Source organism: Tyto alba, unplaced genomic scaffold (genome assembly GCF_018691265.1).
Source record: "Tyto alba isolate M040663 unplaced genomic scaffold, T.alba_DEE_v4.0 Super-Scaffold_48, whole genome shotgun sequence".
NCBI lineage: Eukaryota > Metazoa > Chordata > Aves > Strigiformes > Tytonidae > Tyto > Tyto alba.
In genome coordinates this window covers 27,675,048-27,690,806 of record NW_024881324.1, presented here as the reverse complement: position 1 = coordinate 27,690,806, position 15,759 = coordinate 27,675,048, and the positions used below count along the sequence as shown (strand labels likewise).

Genomic DNA, 15,759 nt, shown 5'->3' with positions numbered 1-15,759 from the left:
GATTTTGTAACCAAAATATAATACTTAAAAAGAAACACTGATATATAATTAAAACTAGATAATTAATGAAATGTATTAATGACTGTCAGAGGTTCCCCTAGGTTTTATTTTTTATATATATACACAAAACATTTATTCAAAACTATTTAATATTGATAGGGAAAGAAAAAAATTCTGAAATAAAATAATTCTAATTTAAAGTCATCTAAAGTTGAAAAGATTTTGAAGGAGTTCAGTTTTCCATCTCAGAAATAAACATAACTTTAAATTACTAGCAGTAGCATAACATAAACTTTTATAATGGAAATTATCCAGTTCACAAACTCCTTATTTAGTTAAACACCTGCACAAATCTTACAGTTGTTTCTTTAGAGTTACTGAGCAAAAAGTTCTCAGCACCAGCACTACGTATTCTAGCTAAATATTTATCAAATACATTAATGTTGAACAAACTCACCCCCAGCAAAAACCCAAGAGAGCATAAGCAAGTGCCAGAATCCTCCAAGATCTGGGCTGCCACATCACGGCTTACAAATTATTGTAGAGAATATTAAAATAACCTGGCAAATCTCGTAATTGTTGGTAAAGGACACTTGATTAGTCTGAAAGATGAAGCTATGTCTAGAAGAAATACGAGCTCGACTCCTCGCTGTGATCACTACGTCCTCCTTTTCATTATCAGTTCTGTTATGCAAAACACCAGCAAGCAAAAACTTCCAACCCTGTGCTGAAAATGGAATTGCAGACACCTTGCTAGCAGGAGGCAATCGTGCGGCCACTCCGGCTTTGCTTACCATCTGTCAAGCATCCACTGGTGCCATCGCTGGAACAGTAACGCATTTCAATCCTCTGCCTTCCCACCTCTAGCAGATTTGGGTCAGGCAAGCGTGCTTTGCAGGTGTATCGGAACCGTTGCTCATAGTGGCCGCCGTTGTCTGAAATATTGACTGGGGTCCAAGGTGTCCAAGGAGTTGTCTTTTTTAACTCTGGACAGGCGTTGGTGTTACAAGGCTGATATTCCTGAAAGAAAATGGTCATAATGAATATAAAAATTAACCACGACTTAAAAAACAACAACAAAAAAAAAAAACAAAAAAAAACCCAAAACCAAAACAAAAACCAAACATAAACCCTCAAAACAGACAAAAAAACAACCAATAAAAAAGCCTGCGATATTTTTCCCAGCATTTCCAATAGCAGTGATTATCAATAAACTTCTCATTTCAATCTCAAACTGAAAGTGTGTTTTTCTGCTTCTAGGCAAGCACAGTATCACACTGTTAAAAGCAGTAATATACCAGTACAAATTAGATCTATTACATCCATAGAAACAGCAAGCTGGACACTGTAAGTACCACGAATAAGCACAGCCTTTATAAATTAATAGCCCCAAATAAGGTGTGGCTAAATATGTTAAAGCTTTTAATTAGGAGGAATTTTGATAAACTGCAAGTACAAGACAAATCAGCAAATAATTCCTTGGTAAATCTAGTGGCATATGAATAAGTGAACGACTGTCCATTTTGAATATTGCTTATGCATTACAAGGGGACGATGAACAAAAAATGTTTCCTATTACAGAATCTGACTCCCCGAGGTGCCCGTAATTCCAGCAATGCTAAACCTAGCATCAGAAGCAAGTTCCCTGTAGACTGATATGCACCAAAAAGAACAGACCATATCTAAGAAAGAAATGCAAAATCGCCAATATTCTCAAGCCCCGATCTGTAGGTTCTGCCCATCCATTTCCCAGAGCACAGTATGCTTCATCTGACGCAAGTGCTTTGTAAGCTAGATGGATGAAGTTTAACAACCGTTAAGTATCAGAAAATTATTAAAGACAAAAAAAAAATAAACATCAGTCGGACAATTTTTGAAGGATCTCTCTTCCTCTGGCCTCTTAGAGAGACATTCAGCAGAAGGTACCTTCTGGAAAGAAGACGACTGAAGTTTATAATTCCACTAAATATTAAAAAACATGGACACAATAGGAATAATGGTTTTACCCCATAGTACAGCTTCTTTCTTCCATAACTCCTACCCCAGCTGATACCACCGTGTCCCAACAAGCAACAGATTACGTGCTCCTCTCTTTCCCATGGTGATAACAGCCTTTTTATCTCGTATTTTCCTCAGTCCGCTACTTCTTCTCTCAGACGGTGTAACTTATTAACATATGTAATTAGGCCGAGAACAATTGCTTTCGACCTATATTTTGGTTTAAAGACTGTGTTTCTAGTTCAGATCGAAAAGAAGCTTCTTCATCTGAAAGTTTTTCTAATTTTTCCATCTATCAGAGTTGGAAAAAAAAATATTCCCCAGAACCCCCTGCCCCACTAACACAGCAAGGCACCCGAGGACCCAGCAGTATGAGTCTCATCTTCTGAGTATGAGACAAGAGTCTCATCTTCTGAGGCCAGGTGGACTTGGGATAAACGTCCTGGTCTCACAGTCTTGCGGTGCTTCAGGCAAGTAGGAGTTCTTAGCCCAAAGAATTCAGATGGACTACTCACGTTCACCCCTCGAGGCAGTGCAAAGCCCCTTCCCACCTTACAACCTGGTGATCCCTGCCACGATGACTGCGTGAGGCATACTCGGGGACCATCTATGAAAGAGGATCCCTTTAGAGCACAGGGGACTGGATCAACCTTCCTGGGACCTGAGTTTCAGCTTTTACTGGTTTCTCGATCAGAAGACAGAAAAGAACAAGCAAATTATCGGGACCCGTGTAGAGCAATGGAAGTAAACTTCATGACTCCTCTAGGCAACTGTTTAAATCATGGATGTTTTAGACTGAGGACAGAACATGTACAACCGTTCTCCTCACAACACTTGAACTGTAAAAAGGAAATCATAAAATTAAGAGATCCCAGCAACAACCAGAGCCACCCTGCTTGCTATCCCAACTGGCTGTTCACCTCCAACATGCTGTCCCCTCCAGCAGCTGGATCACAGTGCACCTTTTAACAAGAGCACTCCGTCTTTCCCTCCTTTTGTTTTTTTAAAGATGTCTAGCACTGATGAGTCTATCACCTCCCTGCATCAGCTCTTTCACTATTTAGTAATCCTCATAGCTAACAAATTGCAAGTTGATTCAAGGCTGCATTTCCCCCTTAATTTAATTTTCCCGTCACAGAATTTTGTTGTGTCTTTATCAATGATACTGAAAGTGCTCCTCGTCCCATACCTACCAGTATCATGCCCAGGTACCCATGCATAATGATAAACTAAACTGAACTTCTTAAAGCTACATCAGATTGAAAACCTGACATAGGATTTAAAACCCGATCTCCAGGTCCGTGCATACATATGTCTGTCTTTTGTTCTATTTCCTTATTTTCCTTAAGACTGGACACCAAAATTTGACTTGGCACTCACTCTAGAAGCAGTCTTATCAGTACAGCATGCAGAGGCAATCATGACCCCGTTCCACTTGACAGTCTGACTTTAATACATACATTATTGCATTAGTTCTTTTTCCTTCCACAATATTGCACAGGGAGCTTAAGGAGACCCCATTACCTTTGATAACCTGTCCTCTAAATTACAGCTTTACAACTACATATAGTTTACTATCCCACACAAGAGGCTGCTGTTTGGCAATATTGAAATATATTTTATTACCTTCTGCAATTATCTAGTATATTATTTACTACCTCAGCAATCTTTTTCATGGTCAAGCTTTACTGAAGATGTCTTATATCGCTGTCTAGACTGTTGATAAAAACATTAAGTGCTATTGACCCAAGAACTGATTCCAGGCAGACCCTGCTAGACACATCACAGTCATTTATATCTGTCCATTAACACCACATTTTTCAATGTCAGTGAGCCAGCTTTTAATCCATTTAACATTTGCCATATATTTCAGTTTTCCAAATCTAAGTATTTTCTGTTGCAAAGGCAAACATCTTGGAAAAATTCAGTGACAGTCTGGGAGAAGCGCTGTATCAATTTCAAACAACTTGAAACACAAGATTTTTTCCAGTAGCATATAAACAGGAATAATTCAATCAGTATAGCAGCAACTACAATGTTCATTTCAATTCAGTCACAATGGTCTAAAAGTTTCAGCTCCGCATATGCTGTTGATTTTTGTATTGATATTTTTCAATCAAAAATAAAAGCTGCTATAAATGTGAGGTCTTTCTTTACTGGATATGATGTAGGCAGGTGAGTCGTGTAGAGCAGAATGTTTAAGATATGCAACGAACCCTTTGCCAAATAAAAATAGGCAATAAAGGAAAAAAATAATTTAGTGACAATGCTGCCTTGCTAACACATGTCTGAGATGATGAGATGAACACATCGGCTCACTTATTTCTAGAAAGACAGACTACCAGTAATCAGTGTGCTTCAGGATGTGTGGTCCCTTCATACATCCTAACAGAGGGTATACTTACATGTGGTTATATCAGCCAGAAAAGAAAGGTGTCCTTTAAAAGTATCTGTAGAGAACATTTTTTAGTTTTTGCTTTCTTGCTTGGTGCACAGCCTATAAGAAAGTTTGTCTACTGTCATGCCTGTCTGTTCAAACATGGGACAATACCCATGAAAAGCTCAGAATAGCAGTACAAAAGTACCTATAGATTACCCAGAAACTATTTTCAGCAGTAAATAACCTCTCTCTTTGAGAAAATTCAGAGGAATATACTAACAGTGGATGACTCCATGAAGTTCTGGTACTAATAATGCCCTGGCAGGCCTGGCTGGCTTCTCTCACCAGCTGAGTGCTGCGCTGCTCTACCAGCGCCCGCGTCTTCCACAGAGGAACTGGAGATGGCACTGTACCTGATGAAAGCATCGATGCGGTCTGACGGTACAAAACTCCAGTATAAGCAGAGCAATGGTCTCGCTTTGAATGGCCTCAGATTTGGAAGCAGGTAAAGGAGGGGCGAGAAAGGGCGCGGTTCAGATCACCCGTGAGTGTATTTAGCGCTGCCAGCATGAAGACACAGTCTGATTGGAAGGATCTGTCAGGGTCTGGGATTACGGAACTCGCTATCTCTGCTTGCATCGTTCTCCTCTTCTCACCTTGCTCAACGCTTGAAGAATTTATTCAAGTGGGATTTCAGGAATACGGCCCGCTCTAAAGCAACGTGACCAGCCAGAGTCATGGATACAATAACAAAGCAACTGCGCAGTGGAATAAAAGTCTCAGATGAAACACCGAGGGCTCATCTCAGCAAGACAGTGGGAAGAAGGAACCAGAAAAGACATGAAGCATTCTGCTTCACTAGGGCTGTTGGGAGTCACTGAGGCAGCGGCTGCCAAACTCCACCTCGCGTGCCCCACACGGAGTGCAGGAAGAGACGGGGCGAGCTCTCCTGGGGGGGGATCTAGATACCACACAGGAAAACTTCGGGGCTGATATGATGGGCTTAAGTACATTAGTTTTTAGGGTACACTTGTGGACTCAGAGCAATACTTATTTATTTTCAAAGTTCTCTTTGTAAGCTGTCCTAAAACTCATGGCTGAATTCACTATATTGTGGCTTTTAGTTCAGAGTGGGTTTAGTCAGTTGAGACTATTAAATCTATGACTAGCTATGCCCGGCAAAGATGCAGTAAGACCTTTAAAGATTAAATTTCAGGGGATAGCCTAACAGTTAGTTGCAAATTTTAAACAAAATACACAAATAAGTTCAAATAAGTTCATATATCACAAAATACATGTCTATGAAAATGAAAAATTAAAATAAAAAATTATCATGAAGCATACTGGTGGTAATATGAAAAAAAGCATCATGAATTAAAAACATCATTTGGAATGATAGAACATAGACATCGATTATGCTATTAACCAGCTGCCTTGCTTCTGGTTTTAAATAATACTTCCTAATATTTGTGTATAATGAAAAAGAATATTAATGTCATGTTTTGTATCAATATTTCTTTTGAATTGTTTGGTTGTATCATTTCAGAAAAGGATAACTAAAATGCTATTTCCAAAACATCATATTTCAAGCTGTAGGAGACTTGCTAAATAAGATAGAACAAAATTCTACTGTTTTATCACAGAGGTCATGAAACAGACTAATTGCATTTTTTCTCTGCATAGGCACTTTAGTCAAATTCCTGAAAATTTTGAGAGTCACTGAGACTTTTACTCCTAGTTTAAGTTTGATTTTAATTAACCAAACAGCATGGTAGTCTGATACCTCCTTAGGAAACTAGGCTAAAATCTTATTACATTGGAACTACAATTTTTTATAAAAAACAGAATTCAGATAGAGTTCTGTTCTCATTTATATTACATGTTTATATCATGGAGAGATTTCTCCTAACAAACTCTTGTTTCTTTGATGTACATAGTATGTCTAAGTTGAATGCACTTATTTTGTTCTCATCTGTGTTTTTCTTTCTCATCTGTGAGTGTGAGAAATTATCTTCACAAGGCAGCTAAATCAACATTAACAGTCCATATAAAGATTTTCAGCCCAACAGTTATCTTCTATGATTTGCTTTTGATATATCGCATTAGTTCTTGAATATTCTTTTGGAATCACCGAACAGTTTGTTGATTAAAAATTACTTATAAATTTTTGCTTTTTTCTCATCTTGAAAAATTTCAGTTTGTCTGGCCCCAAATATTTATTTAACTTTTCAGCTATTAAGACACCAATAGAAAAGGATGTCACTGGTTCATAAATTGAATGGTATAGCATGTCATGTGGGAGAAGAGAGGCCTGTAAGATACAAGAATCTGAGTCTCTCAGCCATCTCCCAAGCTCGGAGTTTGCCAAGGCAATATGCAGTTAAAGGAAAGGATAGCTCTCACATGCAATCAAAACAAAGGCAAAAATTAATGTAACAGTGTTATAAAACTCAAGACAAAATCAGTTCCCATTTATAGGGGGGCTTGTTTATATACATAAATATATAATATACCCTCTCCTTGTCCAAGAACCGAAGGATAGATAATATTTACCATGCAGTGGTTGAAAAACACATTCAGGAAAATCACTAACTGAACTTGAAAAAATAAATGGCTCATTTATTTTCCTTACAAAAACGTAAAGTCTTATCCACTTTAAAAAGCATTTTCAAACTAAAACAAACAAAAGACAAATAAGTCCCTGATCAGGCTTCTGTGTATTTCCACAGTTTAAAAAGCCAGGTTCTTTAACCGAATATCATTAGATATACCTTACTTTATTGTAATTTTTCTATTACAATACCATTTCAAAAGCATGACTTGAAAGAACAGCCAAACCCCGTTAACTCCACATCATTAAGCAAAACACCTTTTACATTCTAAATTTCATAGTTATACCTAAAAAAAAAAACCCAAAAATATTTCTAAGATCCTCATTGTATTTTAATCATGCAAAGGCACACCTACATCCTAGTTTATAGGCAGTATTTTATCTTCAGTCGACATCAATGGGAGTAGTTCTATTGATTCCAGTGGAATCAGGACTTCAGAGGCTCTTGCTGAGCCCAGATGCAACCCTGTAGTGCTGTAAAAAGTGAGGGCAAATAGGTTGTGTTCATAACAGGTTTTTAAAAACATGTTGATGGATAGAGGGAAGAAAATCATTTTACCCTATGTAAAAGGAACAGGTTTCTTCCAAAGCAAACAGACTTATTTTTTGGCTGCAAATAATGACTGAGCACAACCTTTTCTTTCAATTTTGTGTATTTTAAGCCAAATAATTGGAAAAACTTCCATTGATCTAAAAGGGAATTTAAAAGCAATTAAAAGCTGGATTTAGGCTCCATTTTCCCTGGAGGAGTTCAGGGCCTGCTGGGCAGGTCATCAGACTGGGACAGTTTGGAACTCAAATCGGTCTTATATTCAACATCATTCATTTTATTTAGATGAGCAAAGTTTCCACTTCCATCATTTCTTCATAAAACCATCAAATTTTGGAGTAAAGAAAGCCACCGCTTTCCTCTTACTTCTTCTCTACCAGCCACTTGTGTAACTCTGTACTTGAAAGCTACGTTTTATGTCAAATTAATCAGACTTTTGTGAAGGAAATTGTTACAAAAAATTAAATCAATTAATCGTGAGTAGCTTAACTGAATATCTCAAAGGCATAGGGTTAGTAGGAGCACCTCCAGCTCTGCCTCAGCAAGCTGAACGGCCCGGTTGCACCGAGGAGGTGCAGTTTTTATTCTTAAGTATTGTTGCTCACATGCTCAGATTGGCACCTGAGAACCACTGAGAGTGATAAACACTCACTTCATATGCACGACAATTCCTAATAGTGTAATAGTTCATTTTAAAGCATGAGATTTGGAATTAACTCATATTCAAAATAAAACTATAAATGTCTAAGGAAGAAAAAGATTCTTTATTCTGATATAGATTTAAAAAAAAAAGTAAAAATAAAGAGAGGCATAGTAGTTAATTCAGATTCTTCCAAACCTAACATGCATTACAATTAAACACCCTACTCAAATGCACCTAGCAAATTAAATTGTTATGTGGCACAAAACAGGACAAATTTGTCAAGATTTGTAGATTATTCTTCTTTTCTCTTTAAAAAACAAAAACCAAAAAACCACCACAGAACACCAAGAAACGGAATACACCGAGACCTTATGTGTGCTTGCAGAGAAACGAAGAGCAGTAAATCCACAGCAGCGAGTCTGCCCGCTGGCAGCGCAAGGTGTACCGATCCCCCGAGCGCCCCGGGGGTGCTCCCACTGGCGCTCCCGGAGGGGCCCCTTGCGCACCCCCTCTCCACTGGCACAGATCAGGTGCTACTGCTCTGTGGAGGGGAGAGGAGCGCCCTGCCAGCGCAGCGCCCTTACTGGAACCTCCCCACCCTTTTAAGGCTTGCGCGGTCTGGCGGTGAGCTCCCCGGAGGAGAAGACATTTCGGACCAGCCCTTTGCAGACCTCCGGGCAACGGGGTCCTGGTTCACCATTAGAGCTCCCAGGCGGCAGGAGAGCAGTAACGCTGGAACTGGAACGCGCTGGAGGGGGGCTCCCTGCCCCCCCGAGGCACCAGAGCTGCTGCCTCACAGCTTTAAACCCCTCAGCGAGCTGCAGATCAGGACCAGGGGACCGCAGCCATGCCGTTCCTCCCAGAGCGCTATGGCAAGAGTGGGTCCCAAGCGGCAGTCGCTACGGGCACTTGAACTCAAAAAATTCTCAGTGCCGGTGTGTTCTCAATATCGGACAACATCTCAAAAACTGTCAAAGACCTGACCAGTGGAATTTACTGCCGGTTTTCAAACTAAGAATGAAGTATGCTTAAAGTGTAATGTGTTCCAGGGAAATGGATTTGAATTTCGGTTGCAGATGTCTCTCCTGGCACTTGCCTGCATGTCCAATAACTATTCAGAATTCAGTGTCTTGAACAGGCTGAAACTGGATACTGCATGTTTGTTTTTACTGGATACCCACCTCACTTCCAGGGATGTGTTTCACACCCACAAGGGGAATTAATATTCTGTCTGGTCACCCAGTTCCTTTCTGAATATGGATTTACTTTGAAGTCTAGGCTTCTCTTACTAAGTTAATCAGATTCCCTTTTGATGAACAATGCCTTCTACATTTTGCCCACAATGACATAAGCCTCCTGTAAATCACCCTGTTCCTTTTACTCTTGGGGCACTGAAGACATTGACTGCATTGTTAACAGTCAGGAAACAAGCAATGCCTCTAGAAATGCATTACTAAAACAGAAAATTCTTCCTCTCGTTCCTCTTTCCCCTTTACTCCACCCATGGTGTATGAAACATCTCACAAAGTGGATGAGCTGCGCGATGTTCTCTGAAGGATCACAAATTCAGCTACGTGCAAGAACACAGGAAACAGGCTTCCCCCCAACTTAGGGTTTTTAGGTAAAAAATTTTACTTTCATGATTTTTACCACATTCATGCAATCATCTGCTTTTCTGCAATTGTGTACACCACTAAATTCTAAGTGTCTCACTTGAGCAGTTTTGTCGGTCGTGTAATTGTTAGGGACTTCACACTAATTAGGAGTCAAAGATACTTAATTGCCAGTCATAAACATTGAATAATAATGTCCAGGTCCTCAAAATCTTTATACTGCCTTAAAAGAACCCTGGATGGGCGCAGGGGGGTGGGGTGTTCATCTAGTAAAAGAAGCCAATTCAGTTGTTTATGCACTATCATTACTAAGAGCGTGTCCCATCCTTCTACCAAAAAATTACTGTTTTGCGAGTAGGTTGTTGTTTAGGAGATAGGTGTTCAGGGCTCATTTGCTCCAGCTTCTAGGCAGAATTTTATTGCAAATCCTCCCTTATTGGTGCTTTTGTATGTGGCATTATGATCTGGCACAGCATAAACATGACTCCTGTTCTAGCAGCTCCACTGTGCAGTGGGAACCTCCGTGAGCAGGGGGATGAGAAGCTGGGGATATCACCACTTGAAGCCACTAAAATTTCATAAGCCCAGAGATGCCTGCCAAAGGACTAAGGATTCGGGTTTTTTGCCCTGAGTGTTTTCATTTAGACTGCTGCAAAGCCTGGGCAAAGGAAGTACGAGTTATTACTGAGCTGATGAAAACAGAACATGCAGGACCATAAATAATTAAGGCCATAAGGCCAAAGGGCTCGTTCACCTATAAATGACTGCATGGATTTACCAAAACTGACTCAACGGTGATTTCAGTTACGCAGGAGCTATATTGCCATGTCGTAGTGAAGGCCTCAACTGCAGCAGGAAAGACATGACCTCCAAATCTGAGCAACAACATGACATGAAGATGGTGAAATATAAATATCATTAAAGGTAAATGATGTGTTGCTTGTACATGAATCAAGATTAATCTTTTCAGCATGTAAATCAGCATTTAAAATTACTGTGTAAACATCAGCTTTGAAATATATACTTATACATTTCATTATAAGGAGAGGCAATTCAAATTTACTTTTAAAATTAGGAATGTACTAGTTGAAATTTGAAAAGATCGGGGAAAGGAACATAACTTCATGTGAGCTACGATTTTGCTTACCTGGTCACCCAGTACTTCCGAAGTGGGGAAAAGGGAGTTGTTCAAAATTCCATTTTGGGGGGTATGATCAGCTGATTGGAAACAAGTGGGTTGCTGCAGCTTAGTGAGTTACCACTCAGCTGGGCCATGCTACTGATCTGTGCCTGTGGCTTTACTCATTCCGAATGCAAATGTAAGCGCAAAAGAAAGTGGATTAAGTCAGGCAGATAAGGGGTGATTTACTTTCCTGTAATAACTCAATTGTTTGCAATCAGCTTCACATACCCTGATTGAGAAGCTCACAGTTTTTCATGTAGGCCCTATAATTCCTGGCAAAAATCTTTTAAATTGCTGAAATACTTATCATTAACTTAGAATGTATTTTTTTAAATTGCTGGAAATCATGGCTATCCAAGTATTTGTTAACTGAGAGCAAGACTGTTAGAAGATAATCCAATAGTCAAAAAGGCATGAAAAGCCTGTCAACTCATCAGTTTTAGAGACTGCTGCTTTGTAATGACTGCAAATCTGTTATCACACATAAATTACCTTCATTTCTATTCTGCAGAGTAGGTTTTCCCTCATGTAGGCTTCCAGAAAGACAATGTGAGCTATATTCTTGTTGGAAAAGCAGATCCTCAACAGCAAATTTTTAAACACCAGAAGCGGAATCAAATCTGGGACTTTAGTTTTCACAAGTAACACCAGAGCTACTTGGCTACTTTGTGACCTGGAAAGAATTTGATCCTTAGATTCCCGATTCTTCGGTTCACCCACTGCTAGCTACAATGATTGTCCATGGACCTTTTCCTGAACTTAGCAACGGGAGAAATCTGCAAACGAGTTTCTGTTGGGTTTGTCTGCCACCATATATCACTAACTCCACAGGTTTCTAAAACAATGTGTAATTGTGAAACAAGAGGAGGAGAAGAAAGTAAAAGCTGAACAGCCTGTAATCATGGGGTTGAGGATAAGGAACCAGTGTGCTACTCCTATGGAGAGAAACGGATCATTTCTTTCACAAGGCAGTTACAAATTAAGCACAGTGGTAAAGTACTTCTGAAAACTGACATACTGAGGACACACTCGCTTCCATAATATTTTAGCCTGGGAAAATAACTCTGTGAAAAGCCAGCCAACAAGTAATGGAGAAAAATAAAACAGTTATTAGTATCTTATGTTCGGCCATAGAGCGCACTTTCAGATTCCTATTCGTTTATCCACACTCATTTATTATCTCGTCAGTGCAGCCTTATGTTAAAATTAATCCTTTTATCATCATTAATCTTGTTTTCTACAATTACACAATCTTTTAGGTTCAGATGAACTTTCACATTTTCTGCTCAAAATCTGAGGGCAAAAATGCCGCTACTAATCAGCAGTACATCAAAACAGACCTGAGAGTATGAAATTATTAACTGCTTGTGAAGTCATTTAGACAACAAGCACCCAGTTCCAGCTTGTCTTGTTGTTTCTTTGTTTTTTTCCCTTTTAATTATAAAGAACTATAAACTCTGCTTTATACAAAGGTGAAAGCAAAATTTGAGAAAGCTAATGTTGGAAGGATCTGAAGTCTGGTTTTGCTCAGAAAATCTGATTTTTAAAATATTCTTATTGCATTTTTCATTCCAAAGAATGGCTTAAATGATATACAATTCACTGGGGAAAAAAAAAATCCTGTAATGTCACCACCCCTGAGATAACACTCTAAATGTTAGAGCAGCTGCTAAATGACAAATGTGTAAGTGATGGAAATGGTACAAACTGAATAGATGAGGAGCTGTGAACTTCACAGTTACCAGTCCAAACCCAGGAGCTGCAGTGAAAAGCAGAGCTGCTTGTTGAAAGGCATTAAACTGTGCTAGTATTTAGATCCACTGAAAATAGATTTAGCCACACAAATGAGACACTTTCAAAGGCTTTGATCATCTGCACTTTCTGATCAGAGAGCAGAAAGGGCACGCTCTGCACTGTGGAAAATGAAGCCACTTAGTAGGGGATCTGAGTATGGATTTGGAAGCCTAATGAAGGTGGCAAAATAGCGCTGCCAGAGAGCTTTCCAGCACCAGATGGAGTGTTGTTGTCTCCAAAACCTCCAAATATTAGGAAGCTCCAATCATCTACTGGGAAGAAAGTCAGGAATGGCAAATTACAGTGTATATGAACATCCACGTCTTCCTAGCTCAAAGGCCATGCTTCTGTAAATGAGTGAAAGGGGAAAACCAAACACAACCCCCATCCTCCAAATGCCTTTCAAACAAAATTTTTCTCTTTTCAGATATCGAGAAAGGACAACACTTTTAGAAAATGGATATAGCAGGTAGGATAAAAAAAAATAATTATGCTGTAAACCTCTTTTTCAGGCCTTGACCCAGACACACTGAAGCGACCAGTGGTGTAACTAAACTGAAAATGCACTGAAGGTCTATCTAATACTTCATCACAGCCCAGATATCTGCCTTTCCCCAGGGCAGAAGTTGCAGCAGAGCTGGCAGATGTGAACGCGCGCCCACACCTCAGTCACTGCTGCTACGGTCGAATGTATAAACAAAAGAACATCTTCAGTCATAGCTGGTAACCTCTCGGGCGAGAAAGCACGGCAACCGGGATGCTGACACGTTTGCTTCTGCCAACCCCACTATGGGAAAATATGACCTCTAGCAAAGGGGGTCACCTGCGCTGGTTAAATCGCCGTAGCAAGTGTCAGTGTAACTGATCTGTCAGAGCCCCCCGGCTATGTGGGCAGAAACCCCACAAACAAACCCCAAAAGACAAGTGAAACAATAACAGACAGTTTTACAGGTTGCCTGGTTGAAAAGCAGAAACACAGAAACAGATACATGAAAATACGCCTCTAGTTGCGATGATAAACGTAAAACCAGATTACCTACAAACTTCCACAGGTTTGTGCTTAACATGTTCAGTAAGTGAAACTGCACAGGCAAATATAAATATACAACTGTCTAATTTTCTCACAAGTGGATATCAACTTTGCAAAGCTTCTACCCTTAAGATACGATTCAATTACCCCAATGCAGGGCTCTGTTGCCATTTTAAATGCTGCGGGTTATCCTACCGCGCCTCCAAACTGCTCTAAAAGCACGTATCACATGGTCTCCAACGTTCCTTCCGCTTTCACCCCCATGTTCCAGATCCCCTATGGCTTGTCAAAAAAGCAACATGTGTCTCTGTTTAGGCAAAACTGCATCCTGCCCCTGCATCCACCCATGGAGCCTGGCATTTTTCAGAATCATTTCAGAACTGAATCTCCCATTTCACATTTTCATTTAATTTGCAGTGATCTAAAAAACTCCCTATAAATCAATTTCTCTCACACACTACTCTTCGTTTTTAGTTAGTTTTGTTTTTTTTTTTTTTTTTTTTTTTTTAATATTGTTGGGTTTATATAAAGTTTATTTACAAAGGGTTTAATTTGTCTATGTTGTATTTTTGGAACTCTGTGGTTGTGAATGACACATTGATTTTTTTTTTTTTTTTTTGATCTCCAGCCAATTCCTGGTAAGACAGATGTTTCTGGGGAAAAAAAAAAAAAAAAAAAAAAAAAAGTACTAATTGGATACTGGCTTCATATTATGCTCTATTTCCAGTTTGAGGAAGAAAAAGGCAAGAATAGCTGTGTGCTTCCTTTGCATCTCCTCAAATATGAGCTGTTCTGTAGCTGGCATGACCTCAGCATGAATCAGATGAAGTTTAATTGACAATAGCCTGTGTCTTTCAGGTCAGAACTGCTGAAGCCTAAGCTCCACTGCTCTGGGGAAATTCCTTAGGAGAGGATTAAAGATCTTTTATTTTACACCTTGTCTGAAGTCTCAGCAAAAAGGCTAAACACTGTATAGAGGAAAGGTGGCACTGCTAAAGACATTCAAGCCAGAAGGTTAATGAAGAAAACAAAAGGAGCAAGTGATTATGGACTGTACAAAAATAGGAAAGAAAATACTGTGGTAATGAAAATAAACTGATCAGGAACAGAGGATGGCTCCCTGGTATAATAACATTAAAACATGTTTCACATGGAGCATTTTTTGAGTTTCAACGAGTTGAATGTATAACAACAGGATCTTTTCTTAACACAATACTCATGAGAGCTCTTAAAGAACTTTACTACTTAATGTACACACAGAATCCTTAGCTTCTCTTTATACTCAGCTATGCTCATCTCAGTCTTGTCCCACATCAAATTTCAATGTGCTAGCTTTGTCCCATTTCTTATTGTAAAATTCACATAGCTTTACTCATAAGAGGAAGAAAAAAGGAGATGAGCAAGGATTGATTTACACTGTAGTGATCAAATTGGACAGAAAAAATAAAAGTCAGTGAATATGTCATCTACCAAAATTCTTCTTTTCAACAAACCAGAAAAGGGACATAAATAGCTATAAGTCATGAGAGTTGAGTTACATGCCAGAGATTGGAAAATTTAACAGTAGGTCTGTGCCTTCAGGATGTTGAAGCTGCAGACTGCCACTGGGTAGTAGTGTTGTGTTTGCTTATCAAAGCAGTATGTAAACCCACATTAAATTACTGGAAAAGCAAGGGCTGGGTAATGAACGATGTCATATTTCAGACATTCCTAGCAATGAGGAGAGGACTTACTGCCAGTAACTGCATAAACATGGCTGGAATACACTAGTCAAACTCACAGGACTGAATTTTAGCTCAGGGTCAGGATGAGTGCCCTGAACTCACACTGTAGGCTTTGCTCTGACAGCTCAGTAAGCATAACATCAGGTCTTTGGAATTTTCAGGCCAATGACATTAGTAACTGGAAAATAAAAGTGTTAGCTATAGACTACAAATTGATTTTCATAGAAAAATAA

General features: G+C 39.3%; 1 protein-coding gene across 7 annotated transcripts in view; it reads right to left on the bottom strand.

The window, feature by feature from the left end:
* The window catches only part of SEMA5A (semaphorin 5A), a 498,071-nt gene that overhangs the window by 34,275 nt on the left and 448,037 nt on the right, over positions 1-15,759 (bottom strand). For all 7 annotated transcript variants that reach the window (XM_042806859.1, XM_042806857.1, XM_042806861.1 and 4 more), the window contains one exon: positions 795-1,020. In XM_042806859.1, the coding sequence (XP_042662793.1) occupies positions 795-1,020 (226 nt within the window). The remainder of the gene's footprint in view (positions 1-794; positions 1,021-15,759) is intronic.